General features: G+C 44.6%; 1 protein-coding gene and 1 long non-coding RNA gene across 9 annotated transcripts in view; one reads left to right on the plus strand and one right to left on the minus strand.

Moving 5' to 3' along the window:
* SDK1 (sidekick cell adhesion molecule 1) overlaps positions 1-12496 on the minus strand; it is a 566813-nt gene that overhangs the window by 96241 nt on the left and 458076 nt on the right. For all 7 annotated transcript variants that reach the window (XM_080980906.1, XM_080980905.1, XM_080980909.1 and 4 more), the window contains exons 27-29: positions 4646-4761; positions 2926-3115; positions 227-325 (exon numbers count right to left, since the gene is read on the minus strand). In XM_080980906.1, coding sequence (XP_080837032.1) covers positions 227-325; positions 2926-3115; positions 4646-4761 — 405 coding nt within the window. The remainder of the gene's footprint in view (positions 1-226; positions 326-2925; positions 3116-4645; positions 4762-12496) is intronic.
* LOC308463147 lies at positions 974-4618 on the plus strand. Of its 2 annotated transcripts, none has more exons than XR_013979486.1 (3): positions 974-1207; positions 2514-2577; positions 4332-4618. It is a non-coding gene; the product is annotated as an uncharacterized lncRNA (long non-coding RNA). The 2 variants fall into 2 exon arrangements; XR_013979487.1 differs by lacking the exon at positions 4332-4618 and adding an exon at positions 2817-2914.

A 12496-nucleotide genomic window follows, 5' to 3' on the forward strand; every position in this document is an offset into this window, starting at 1 on the left:
AGTGCATTCAAACCCTCAGAATTCACACCAAGCTAGTTTGATGGGTTGAAGGCAGAGTAGGCCACAGGAAGGGATACCACGTGAACCACTGCATTTTCCAGGCTTCCATAATGCCTGGTATATATGCACACCTTCAAGTGATTCAAAAGCATGCGCTGACAGGCTACTTCTATGGCTGCCTCTTTTGGTCCCCCCACCCCTTGACACAGCTCTTGCTCTTGCTTACCAAGAATAATCCCATTGGGTTCTTCAGGGGGCTGCCACACAATCCGGACAGAGGTCAGCTTCACCTCAGGGAACACCATCCGCACTGGAGAGCCTGGGGCTAAAAAGACCAAGAGAACGGCCATTAGATAGGCCTGGCAGGTACAAACTTATCCCAATTTCTTTTGTGTGCAAGAGGCCCCAGGTGCAATTTTTAGCTGCACATCCTGTTCAAAAAGGGATGTTATCTGCCTAATCTACCTTTGATTTAACAAATAGCTCAAAACCATGATTGCAAGAGGTTACTAACACTGCAGGATTTCCTAGGAAAAAGCTCTACCAAGGATGGGTCTCTCTGCTAGCCTTTGTTATGACGTGGTATGGAATCTCAGGGAGAAAGGATCTAAACTGGTGCCTTTGGATCAAGAGTCTTGATAAGCTAAGGCAAGTGATAAAGCTTTGGACTTGTGCAAAACTGGTCTTAGACCAGAAGAGACTTAAAAAACCCCATGCAACATAAAAAGCTTACTGTCTTTCGAGGTCAAGTTAGCCATCAGTTCTTGTTATATTGCAGCTACCGACTTCATATGTTTTATTGCATTAGTAAATATATTTATGATAATGTTTTGATAAACTAGGGTTGACCTCAGAGGGGACAATCATGCTGGAGCCTATATAATGGGACGTCTGTATGCCAATCAGATTCTGAAAGGCATTTCATAGCTCTGGTTATAGCATATTGCTTCATATACTGAATTTTTCCTTGAGAGGTTAAGCAGGTTTCTTAAGTCGTTACACAGTTGCCGAAGCTGAATCATATTCTCCAACCATGTAGCTAACTCTCAATTTGCCTTCCAGTTTCACCTAGGCATCTGGGAACCTCTGTTTGGCCATAAGCATCAGAGGGGGAGAAGTTGTGCATTGCCACAGACAGCAGGCAGGCCGCTGAATTACCTCTATCAAGGTCACCAGGGGGAGCTAATGATAATTTGCAAATCCAGAGGTACTGATGTTCACCCCCTTAAGCTGAAATCCCACCTCTGCTCTCCCCTATGATGCTTTTAATTAAATTGATCAGGAAGGAATCAAGCAGGCTTATGTCAGGAGTGTGGGGATGGAAGAACAAATAGCAGCATTTGACAACAGGTAATGCAGGAAGGAAGAGGACAAGATGCTTATTACACGGCAGTTCGGGCATGTATTTGTTTATCCAATGGATTTGTAGCCAGAGAACGGTATATATGACATTATCATGCTTTATCCTCCTCCCCCTGCCAGCCCATAACTCTAAGAGGTATTAGCTTCTGTAAGGAGCAGCCTGCCCCAACTTGGGCTGTGTTCACACGGCAGTTGATTCAATTTCCCTGATGCATCCCTAACTGTTGATTTCCACATTACATCTGAGCTTTCATGTGACTTTATATAGTGCATGTTTAATGCTCACAACCAGTGCTTTTTTCTGGGGGTACACAGGGGTACACATACCCCTAAACATTTTGTGAATCTAAGTTTGGCCTCATTGAGGGGCAGCATTTCAATATGAGTAGGAAAATGAGAGTACCCTTAAATTTTTAATGAGAGTACCCTTAAACCAGCCAGGCAGGTTCATAGAGTGGGAAACGATCTTTCGGGTAGCCTGGGCCCAACCATACAACAAGCAGCAATTGAGCTGCTGGCTGCCTTTAAAAACTGCTGTCCTTTGAATGACTTTTTGGACTGGTTAGTCAGTGTGGCGCTTTAAATATATATATAATATTTACAATGTTATTTTTCTTTCATTTGACCTCTTTTCTCCTCAAACCATTTGATTTTTCTCAGATTGTGGGTTCCTTAGGGACAGAATTATTAAAACTGAGGGAAAATGCTGCTGTAAAGCTGCTCTAAGCTCATGGGATAGCAAGCAAGCCAGTGGATAATGATAAAAAGAGAAATATTGTTAGAATTTTAGGGGGAGAAACATTCAACAAGAGCAGACAGAAAAATGCTTGGGGCTTCCCCTCTGCCAGCCTGAATTCTCCCCCACCCCCTGCTCCAGTTAGCCAACACCCCCAGCATCCAGGCTTAGCAGAAGTGGGCAACTGGTCTGCCGAAGCTGTGAAGGTGAGCCCTGGAGCCATGAGTCCCCTGAACATCCATGTGGCTAATGAATACACATTCCTTCCATCAGACCCCAGAAAGCCTCTCGTCCTTTCAATATGTCAAACCCTAAACGGGAATTCTCAGGCTTACAGATAGTGTCGGCGAGTAGAACAATACAATGTTCATGCACTAATTTCACAAAAGGTCATTTTATTATTCTTTTGTTCAAGGTTGGTCTAGGCACACTCTTGGGACAGGAAACACCACATCGCGCTCACATTCAATCACAGCAAGGTTTGTTTATCACGTCCCATTATCCCACAGCTTTTTTTTTATTACTATGATTGGATTTCTGTAGGAGTTCATAATTGGGCTGTAAAAATTTGCTTCAGGCTGGAACTGGCTATAAAATATCAGGTTTTAGAGTGAAACAATCTTTTTGTCAATTACTGGGAGGAGGGGGGAAATAGACTGCAATTTTTGGGAGCAGATTCGCAGCTAGAAACTAATAGGACTGTGCCTCTTTACATTAGGGGAGGATCCGGTTCTTTGAGATTAAAAACGGAATCCACCTGATTAGCTGCTGATATGCACCCCCCCCCAAAAAAAGCTAGAAGGTTCTAGCGATCCACATACACTTACCATCGTCCTTAGTTCTCTCGATGACTGGAGGGGAGCTGGGGATCCCATCCCCAATGCGTGTGAATGCCAGAACCTGAATCTCATAAAGCACATATTTCCGCAAACCAGCTAGAAGGATGGAAAGGGTGTGGTTCCCTCTCACAACTTGGCTGCTTAATTTGCTTTCCACATCTTTGGGCTTGAACAAAATCTGAAGGGGGGAAAAGAAGAGTATGATAAATACATATAGAATGAAATGAAAAGGATAGGGGATATTACCTCGCTCCCCACAAGCAGCAAGGCATTCCAGGAACAATATTTTACAGGGATGGCAACAACAATGTAACTGTACCCTGCTCATCTGATTGGGTTGCCCCAGCTACGTTCGGTGGCTTCCAACAAAATAGAAAAACACAGGACAAAACAGCAAACATCAAAAGCTTCCTACCACAGGCAGATGTCTACGGAAAGTCATATAGTTATGCATCTCTTTGACATCTGATGGGAGGGCATTCCACAGGGTAGGTGCAACTACAAAGAAGGCCCTCTGCCTGGTTTCCAGTAACTTCGCTATTTGTCAGAAGAGAGAACTGGGGATATATGTTTGCAACCCTATCTACTAATGGCAAACATTTTGCCAATTCCTATGTAGTCAAATCAGGGGGTATCAGCAGGCTTGGGAGAACACCAAGATTTGCAGAAGTATCAAAGAGCATTACACAAAAAAAAAAAAACCTTGGAAGGAGGAAAAACCAAAAATAGGTCCATGAGGTATGCTGAGTGGTGTTGCCGTGCTGAGTGTCTGTTGAAGGGAAAACCAGAGACAGGGAGTGGAGGAATGAGGAGAGCATGGCTGGCTGAACAAGAACACACCACTCAGCAGTGTTTGTTGTGGGCCCCACTTTCTAGTTGCAAAGTCAGAAGCGTGCTTGCATGGGGACAGACTATGCTAGGCTGTTCAAAAGCAGCAGCTTCCCCAAAAGCAAACAACATGTCCTTTGAGTCCCCAGCAAGACTTCTCTGCTGGGTTAAATTTCTCTGCTGACTACAATCCCAAATCTGCAGTGTTTCTCTGTAGCCAGACAGACACAGAAAGAACATTGGTATCTCTCTCACACATAAACAAACAAACACACCTGCCCTGCCAGCCCCAACAAACACGCAGCAATGGGTTAGTCTTGTCAGGTAGATGGTAGTTGCCTTCCATAAACAAGCAATCATCTCCTAGTCATTGGTGCATGTTAGCAGGACGTCAAAAGTATTAGCTAGACAGTACACGAGAGACAAGGTAAACTCTTTAATAACTCGCATGTATGCTGTATTGTATGCTGAACATTCAATGTTCAAACTGCAGTCTTCTGAGTAACTCGAACTGATAACCTGTCCTGCGAAGTGAACCTTTTCAATCTGCTCGTTTGTATCTGTAGGGAGATCTCACTGCTGATAGCTTAACTGATGCAGCACGGAATATGCTGTGCCACAGGATTCTCTTCAGCTCGTTGTGTTTCAGTCTGACATTAGTAGCAATCCCTAAATTCCTTAGAATGGAACCTTTCAGCTACAATACAGGAGATCTGTATGGGATTGTAGTTCTGGGATACACCTTACAGCACTTAGTTCAGCTGCCAGGACTTTAATACCCCAATACTTACTAGTACATAGATAACAACAAAATCAAGTAAAAACAACACGCTGCTTATCCAAAGGCAGAAAAGACTCAGCAGCGCTTGGGAAGATGTACCTTGTATCCAAGGATGAGCCCGTTCTGTTCAGGTTCAGGGACAGCTGCCCAGGTCAAGAGGATCTGAGTGGAACTCACAGCTTCAGCCGACACGTTCTCTGGGGGAGCCGAAGGAACTGCAAATGTCCAGATTTAACAGACATTAGAAGCTGATAAAATCCATTCATTCATCATCTAGGATTTGCCCAGTCATCTCCAATGGTCTATGGGCACATTGAACTGCACCAGTGTTAGAAACTGAGATATGAAAGCTAGGAGCTAAATGGCACCTTAAACCTAGGTTATGGGTGCCACAACAGAATGTTTAGGCGCACTTTTTAATAACAAGAATACAAAGCTGAAAATGAATGAACTGCAGCTAAAATCTTACGTTCATTTTTCACATGGTCTAGTCCTCATCTGAAGACTGCAAAAAACAAAGCCATGCTTCCCCTGCCCACCCCCCTAATATTCTTAAGAGGATCTCTTCTCCAGTCTTTGGAGAGTGGCAGGAGGTGGGGAGGAAGAAAAAGATCCTCCTTTCCCTCCACTGTGCAGTTTTAACCTGAAATGTTAGGTGCAGTACTGTGCCCAGAGCTCAGAAATTGCTTGTGCTAATGAAATTCCCTGTCACAAAACATGCCTAGAACAATGGGAGCTTTGAATGCTGAACTGCACCTAGGGCTTGCTGGGGATGCCCTCACCATCTGAGGGTAGCAAGGACAGAGCCTTGTGATGGCACCCAGTCTGTGAGCACCATTCCCAGGTACATGAACCAGGATCTACCACTTGCTGGCAAAAATGCTTCCTCTTACTTAGTCTTTCCAGATCACCTGAATAAAGGTTGTCTGCTGTAATTTATTTGGCCTATCATGTTGTTTTAAGTGTATCCTAAGTGTGTGTGTCAACCATCTTGGAGATCAATCTTTGGTCAAAAGGATGGATTAAAAATATTTTCAATAAATGAACAACAACAAAAAATTCAATCCAGGATCCTGATTCAAAATGCTTCTTCCTCTTTACTTGAACAGTTTCTGTGTAGATAATGTGGACTTCCCTGCTTGTAATTGTCCAAGATGCCAATAGGGATAGCATGAAGAAAAAGAATTTGCTTTTTCAATAAAGAAAACCAGCAACCTCAACATCCATAGTCTGGATCCAGGGCCAAGGACCCTCTCCTGGACCACTTCAGTAAGCCACTGCAAGGAAGTGTCCCCAAATACTGTGCTTTCTTCATCATGCACTTTCTGGAAGTAGCTCTCCTCCATAGCTTCTCAGACACTCAAAAGTTCTTCCCAGAAACTCCCTTGGTTTCTAGCATCCGGCATCTCACCATCACCATCACACATTCCCATACGAACCAACGTGGCTCCTGCTATCATCATTTCATGCCCATCTTAGTGTGCCTCCTCCACACGAGGTCAGGAAGGTGGCAGAGCAAGAATGGGTGGTTCTCCGCTTGTGGAATGCTCTCCCCAGAGGGGCTTGCCTGGCACCTTCATTACCTGTCTTTAGCACTAGGCAGAAATATTTCTCTTAGCCAGGTGTTCAGCAGATTAACAGCCTATGGCTTTTAAAATGTGTTTGGGGTGAGGGGTTATTTGTGCTTTTTCTTGTTCTTATTTTTCTTGTGTATTTTGTGTTGATGACCCTTTGCGTACCTTCCAACTCTGCAATTCAATGATTCTACAATTCTATGATTTTGTTTTCAGCCAGGCAAGGATCTTGCCTGACCCTTTTAAAAAGCCACCTAAGCTTTTGGGATTCAAAACAGACCTCAGTGCTTAGTAGGTGACATGGCCTAAGTAAGTATGTGACTTTTTTATTTTGTAAAAAAAAGAGAGAGAACAAAACAAATACACCCCCCTTTTAAAGCCAACTTGGCAATTTAAAGGTCACAACAGAATTACTGTCACTAACTTTCACCAGACAGGGATAAATCCAATGTATTTTCCCCGCATTACTTCCTCTGACCCGCCCCCACCCACCAAGCTCCTTTAGGCAAAGCTAACACCAACTCAGTTAACGTGATTAGATTTGGAGGCTGCTTTAAAGGTCTTGACGGAGATTTTTAAATTTTATTTAGCTTCTTATGCCTCACCCCCCACTCTACATGCACACTCTAATGTCTAAAGGGCACAGTTTCTCAAAGAGCACGATGCACCTGCCGAGCTTCAGAGACCAGTGGAGGGAGGGAGGGAACTTCTAAAGGCCTTTTGAGGTGATTGTTGGAGAAGAGAGAGAAATAGGCTTTATTCTCAGTGCTGAAGCCACTAGTGCCGGTCCGGAAGCAGTTGTGGGGCTCTGCCTTGTGGTGCTGAAAGGGGAGCATAAGAGATAAGCTCACCAGGATGAGAAAGGCCTCTGGCCTCCAGGATGCTTGGGGAATGCCCAGAAGCATCTCATTGATGGGAAGGGAGCGCAAAGAAGCTCTGGCCTGTGACATCACCAGAGAGGTGCCCCTATGTCTCAGGTTTGGGCCCTGAAATCTCAGAGTCTCGGATGCTCCTGACCAGGCAAGCCTCAGTCCCCATTTCTTTTTGTCCAGCATTGAGTCTGTAGCTACTATTTTCATGTTCTTCTGAAGGAAGGAGAAGGAAGCTCCACCCTGTACTTCTGCAGGCTCCATGTTATCACTACAGCAGTTTCTCTGTTAGCAATTAGCTGGGGCATGAGAAATGGAGCTCCTCTGATTTTGCTGGCAATATAGTTTTGTCTTCCCCGCTCCCCCTGCTTCTCCCAATGCTGGATTCTCTCCCCCCCCCCATCTTCTCCTAGATTTATCCTCCACAAGGATATAATTATGTTAAAGGAATATAGATTGCCGGGAGCCACAAATGTCTTTGGACGGCTGCCACAGCCTTATCCGTAGATCTTCACAAAGCACTACTCCCACATGAATCACTTCATAGGGCACGAGAAAGAGGTGTGCCAGATTTCGGTGTAAAGAAAAACAGCCGTTTTCCAAGCCGCTCTTGCTCAGATATTCGCTTGTTTGATTTTGCCATGCAAGGAAGGAATGATTTCTTTATTTTGATGAATACCTTTCTTCCCTGGTTCAGAAACCAAAGCATCCCTTTCACTCCATCCCCCAACACCAACACTCTGGATGGTTCACAAGAAGCTGAGAAGGCCTTCACATCTTCTTTTTTAAAAGATGTGTATAATAAAGGATCACTGCTAGGGGGAGTCTAAGCCCCAACAATGCAGAGAATGTGGCTTTTCTTCCCTCTCTGCTTTGGCCAAGGCCACTTGAGGCACTTGTTTAAATGATCAAAAAGGTGGTGATTGTGGGGAGGTCCTAGTATGAGCAGATAAGATCTGACATTGGGTCCTTTTGGGTTTGTAAACAAATCCACAGAAACCGCAAGCTCTCTCTGTCTCTTTCTACCCAATCTATCTTCCAACTTAAGAAACCTTAGTTGATTAATCAGATGAGCTTTAGTCAATTCAGTAGTTAATTATAACTGCGTAAATTGAATGGGGGGGGAACGATGGATATCAGCTGTCCCCTCCCTCCACGGCAAGGACGTCTTCATGGGGTTTCCAGCATTTTTATCACGCCAACCTTGCCTGTGGTTTATTTGTAGATTGCTTCATTGACACAAAACAGACATCCCTGTCCTGATCCCCATGACCCAAACAAATTTCCATGTTCCTTCCAGGCCAATTTCACCATTTGTCAGTGGCAGGATGAATGCCATGCCACTCGCTTTTCTTGATCACATAGTTATTTTGAAAGATGAAGCACAAGATGGGTACTTTGTTTTCGCAAATGAGCTCTCTTGAAGTTAACTGGGTTACTATCAGTGTGTGTGTGTGTGTGTGTGTGCAAAGAAGAAGGAAGTAGAGTGGTACCTCGGGTTAAGTACTTAATTCATTCCAGAGGTCCGTTCTTAACCTGAAACTATTCTTAACCTGAAGTACCACTTTAGCTAATGGGGCCTCCTGCTGCTGCCGTGCCGCTGGAGCACGATTTCTGTTCTCATCCTGAAGCAAAGTTCTTAACCCGAGGTACTATTTCTGGGTTAGCGGAGTCTGTAACCTGAAGCATATGTAACCTGAAGCGTATGTAACCCGAGGTACCACTGTAACCCTTTGCAAAAATGTGTTTCAGTACAAGGTGAGGGGTCAGCAAACTTTTTCATCAGGGGGCCAGTCCACTGTCCCTCAGACCTTGTGGGGGGCCAAACTATATTTTATGGGGGGGGGAATGAATGAATTCCGATGCCCCACAAATAATCCAGAGCTGCATTTTAAATAAAAGCACACATTCTACTCATGTAAAAACACCAGGCAGGCCCCCACAAATAACCCAGAGATACATTAAATAAAAGGACACATTCTACACATGTAAAAACACGCTGATTCCTGGACCGTCTACGGGCTGGATTTAGAAGGCGTTTGGGCTGGATCCGGCCGCCTGGCCTTAGGTTGCCTACCCATGCTCTATGGGTTCATAAGAACCTTGAGTTATTTAAACTTCCTTGTCCATAAGACTGATTAAGCTCTGTAAGGCCAAGCCCTCTGCTGCTGGAAAGCCATAGTGGAACTGCTTTGGGGACATATTTATACCACAAACTTGGACTGATTTAACGATTTAGTCAATCCCTGCCTCCTTAGAACTGTGATCTGCTGAGCGGGTGGCGAGGCAAGTGAATGCTAACAGAGAATTCCAAGCACCCTCCACAAATTGCAGTTTTCTGGCTTCTTTGCAGATCTTCAGTGGCTACAGGCTACAGTGGTTACTTTCTACCTTCGCTATCGCAGGCTATATGCCTCTGAATACCAGCTGCTGGGATCTACAGGGATCTGGGATAGAACTGCTGCATTCAGGTTCTGTTGCAGGCATCTGGTTGGCGATTGTGAGAACAGGATGCTAGACTAGATGGGCCTATTCCAGCAGGCTCTTTTTAAGTTCTTTGGTTCTTAACTCCTTCTATTGCTCTTCCAGTGGAAGGAATCCTAGATTATGGCATAGTTCAAGTCAGAGTTAATAGGAACGCCACTGTATGAACAGAACCTTTTCATGGGTACTTCTTCTTCTTAATAAAAAAAACCTCCTCTATTTCACACCATAATTCATTTCTGATGCATGGTGTCCCTGCTGCCCTTATATGTACTGGCCCCCGGATAGCGCATATCCACAGCTACATAGTTGATAAAGTCAGCTATTAGATTATCACGGCCACATTCAGAGGCGAGGGTCAAGCTGTTCAGAGCTTTGTAGACTGATATTCAGGATGCAGCTCAGTTTGTGCTTTCCTGTGGCGTGTAGGCTAGGAGAAAATGTGCAGGAGCCTACAGTTGTTCAGGAAGTCCCACACATATTATTTTTGTCTCTTGGCCTTGCTAGGGGACAAGACAGACTTCCCTCATTGCAACATCTCTAACAATTGTTGTGAGCAGCATGGGGGCAATCCACAGTCAGAGGGACTTGCTCTCTCCCCCCCCCCCGTTCAAAATCCCACTTAAATGATCTCTAACATCTTTCCTGCCAAACGTGTTTATCTTCTGCTCCTTGACCACTCTCTCCCTGTTTCCAGGTGCCCTTGCCCCTGCTTGCCCCAGCAATATATTCTGAACTGCCCATTTCTAGTAACCTGCTAAGCTGCAGCTTTTGATTCAAGGTGTAGTGGCAGCAGGGCTTTGAAGGCTGTCCATTAAAATATGGCCATGTGTCTAGCAGTTCCACCAATCTTTCAAGTGTGTTGCAAAAGTGTGTGCTTTTGCCCAAACACAAGCTCTGGAATAAGAGTAGCATATATAAACTGCAGCAGGCAATTAGGTTAATACCAGTAGATAAGCAACTACTCTATTCTCAACTTAAAAATGGAAAGCGTAATGCTGATGGTCAACAAAAGAGGCTTAAAGACTCTCCCAAGGAAAATTTTTAAAAATGTAGTATAAACATCAACAATTGGGAATCACTGGCCTGCGAGCGCTCCAGTTGGAGAACAGCCTTTACCAAAGGTGTCATGGACTTTGAAGACGCTCATACTCAGGACGAAAGGGAGAAACGCACTAAGAGGAAGGCACGCTTGGCAAAGCCTCACATGATCAACTCCTGCCCGGAAACCTTTGTCCCCACTGTGGAAGGACGTCTACAGTGAGTGGACTCACTGTTAAGCCATGAAAGACAATCTTACTCGGCTACGTGTGATTGCCAAAGATGCCATATTTGAAGCTCAGCTACCGCCAACCCAGGTGCCTGCAAGGACATTTTCCTTTTGAATAAAGGAATTATTGATTTTCCTAAGGCAGGAACCCCATATATTTACCCGGATTGCACCTGCAAATTTACTTTTTTCTGTTGTAACTCATCCTGAGGTCTATGTACAAAGGGCAGGATATAAATTGTTAAAAAATAATACATAAATATCCAGCTACCTGTAATCCCAAGTCCTGTCCTGAATGGGTTGGGTGACTAAATTGCTTATCTTCTTTCTGCCACTTCTCCTGCCATCCCTCAAATGAGAACCTTACTTTTCCTGGTAAAAAACAGCAGCAATATCCCTATCTAGCTTTCCTGAGACTAACGGCAAGCCTCAAACTGCAGTTATTAAGGGTTTTGGAAAGGAGATTCTTCCAGCCCTTCAAAAGCCACATTTTATTTCAACTGAAGAAAGGATCAAAGCTGGGGCTTCCCATATGCAAGGCACACACTCTTGAAGGAAGAAGACTCCTTTCCTTTGAAGAAGATGCAGATCTAGAGAGACTCGCCTCCTTTCTAAGACCAGCTATTGCCTCTCGCTGCTTAGACTGGCAAATATGCATGAAAAATGATGGGCTGCTCCAGTTCCACCTGAGAGCCAGTGTGGTGTAGTGGTTAAGAGTGGTAGACTCGTAATCTGGGGAACCGGGTTCGCGTCTCCGCTCCTCCACATGCAGCTGCTGGGTGTCCTTGGGCCAGTCACACTTCCTTGAAGTCTCTCAGCCCCACTCACCTCACAGAGTGTTTGTTGTGGGGGAGGAAGGGAAAGGAGAATGTTAGCCGCTTTGAGACTCCTTAAAGGGAGTGAAAGGCGGGATATCAAATCCAAACTCTTCTCTTCTTCTTCTCCTGTGGGAACAGTTTTGTCTTGATAGCATTGATTGTCTTTGCAATCCCTCAGAATCCAGAATGGGGGTGGGGGTGGTAGGGTTAGGATTATGGGCTCTTGCCTCCTTGAAGCATGTGATGTGACTGAACACTAAAGATCAGCTCATAATTTGTTTTCTTTTTTAAAAAAAATAGACATATTAAGTTACTGCACATCTCACTGAAATCTATGGAATGCATGCCTGAGTAAATATGGTGGCCGTTGAGCAATTAAATCTGATTAACTCCACAAACTCCTGCTTACGTGGTTGGGGGACTGGCATGCCCATAAACCTAGCTGTTTTCTACTGACCCCATAGAGATGCTTGAAACGGGTCGTGTGGTGCACTGATTATGTAAAACGGGTATCGGTGCATCATACTTATTTGTCATTGTCACCCTCACTAACTCTCTCTCGCCTCTGCATCCTGCCACGGCTCCTCTGGCTTTAATTGAACCCTTACCCCAGCACTAATGAAAATATGCAAATTTGGAGATGCTGAGCTGTTTATAACAAGAAAAAAGGCTGAAATCTTGTTTAAAGTGATAAATGGGACCCAGCCTTAACCATGCAGTAGCAATGGGCAGCCCCTCTATGATTATGGAGACAAATTGCAAACACAACCCTTGCTCATTGTGCAGGTTAGCGAAGACGGTGATTTACTTTCACTGTTGAATACTTAATTCAAGAAAGGTCACTCCGCTCAATTATTCACCCGCAGCAGAAAGGTAAATTACGTCGGATGCATGTGGGCTGGAGCTGAGAGAGAGGAGCTTTGCTTGAAGTTATC

The sequence above is a fragment of the Podarcis pityusensis genome (genome assembly GCF_964106645.2).
Source record: "Podarcis pityusensis genome assembly, chromosome: 14".
Lineage (NCBI taxonomy): Eukaryota > Metazoa > Chordata > Lepidosauria > Squamata > Lacertidae > Podarcis > Podarcis pityusensis.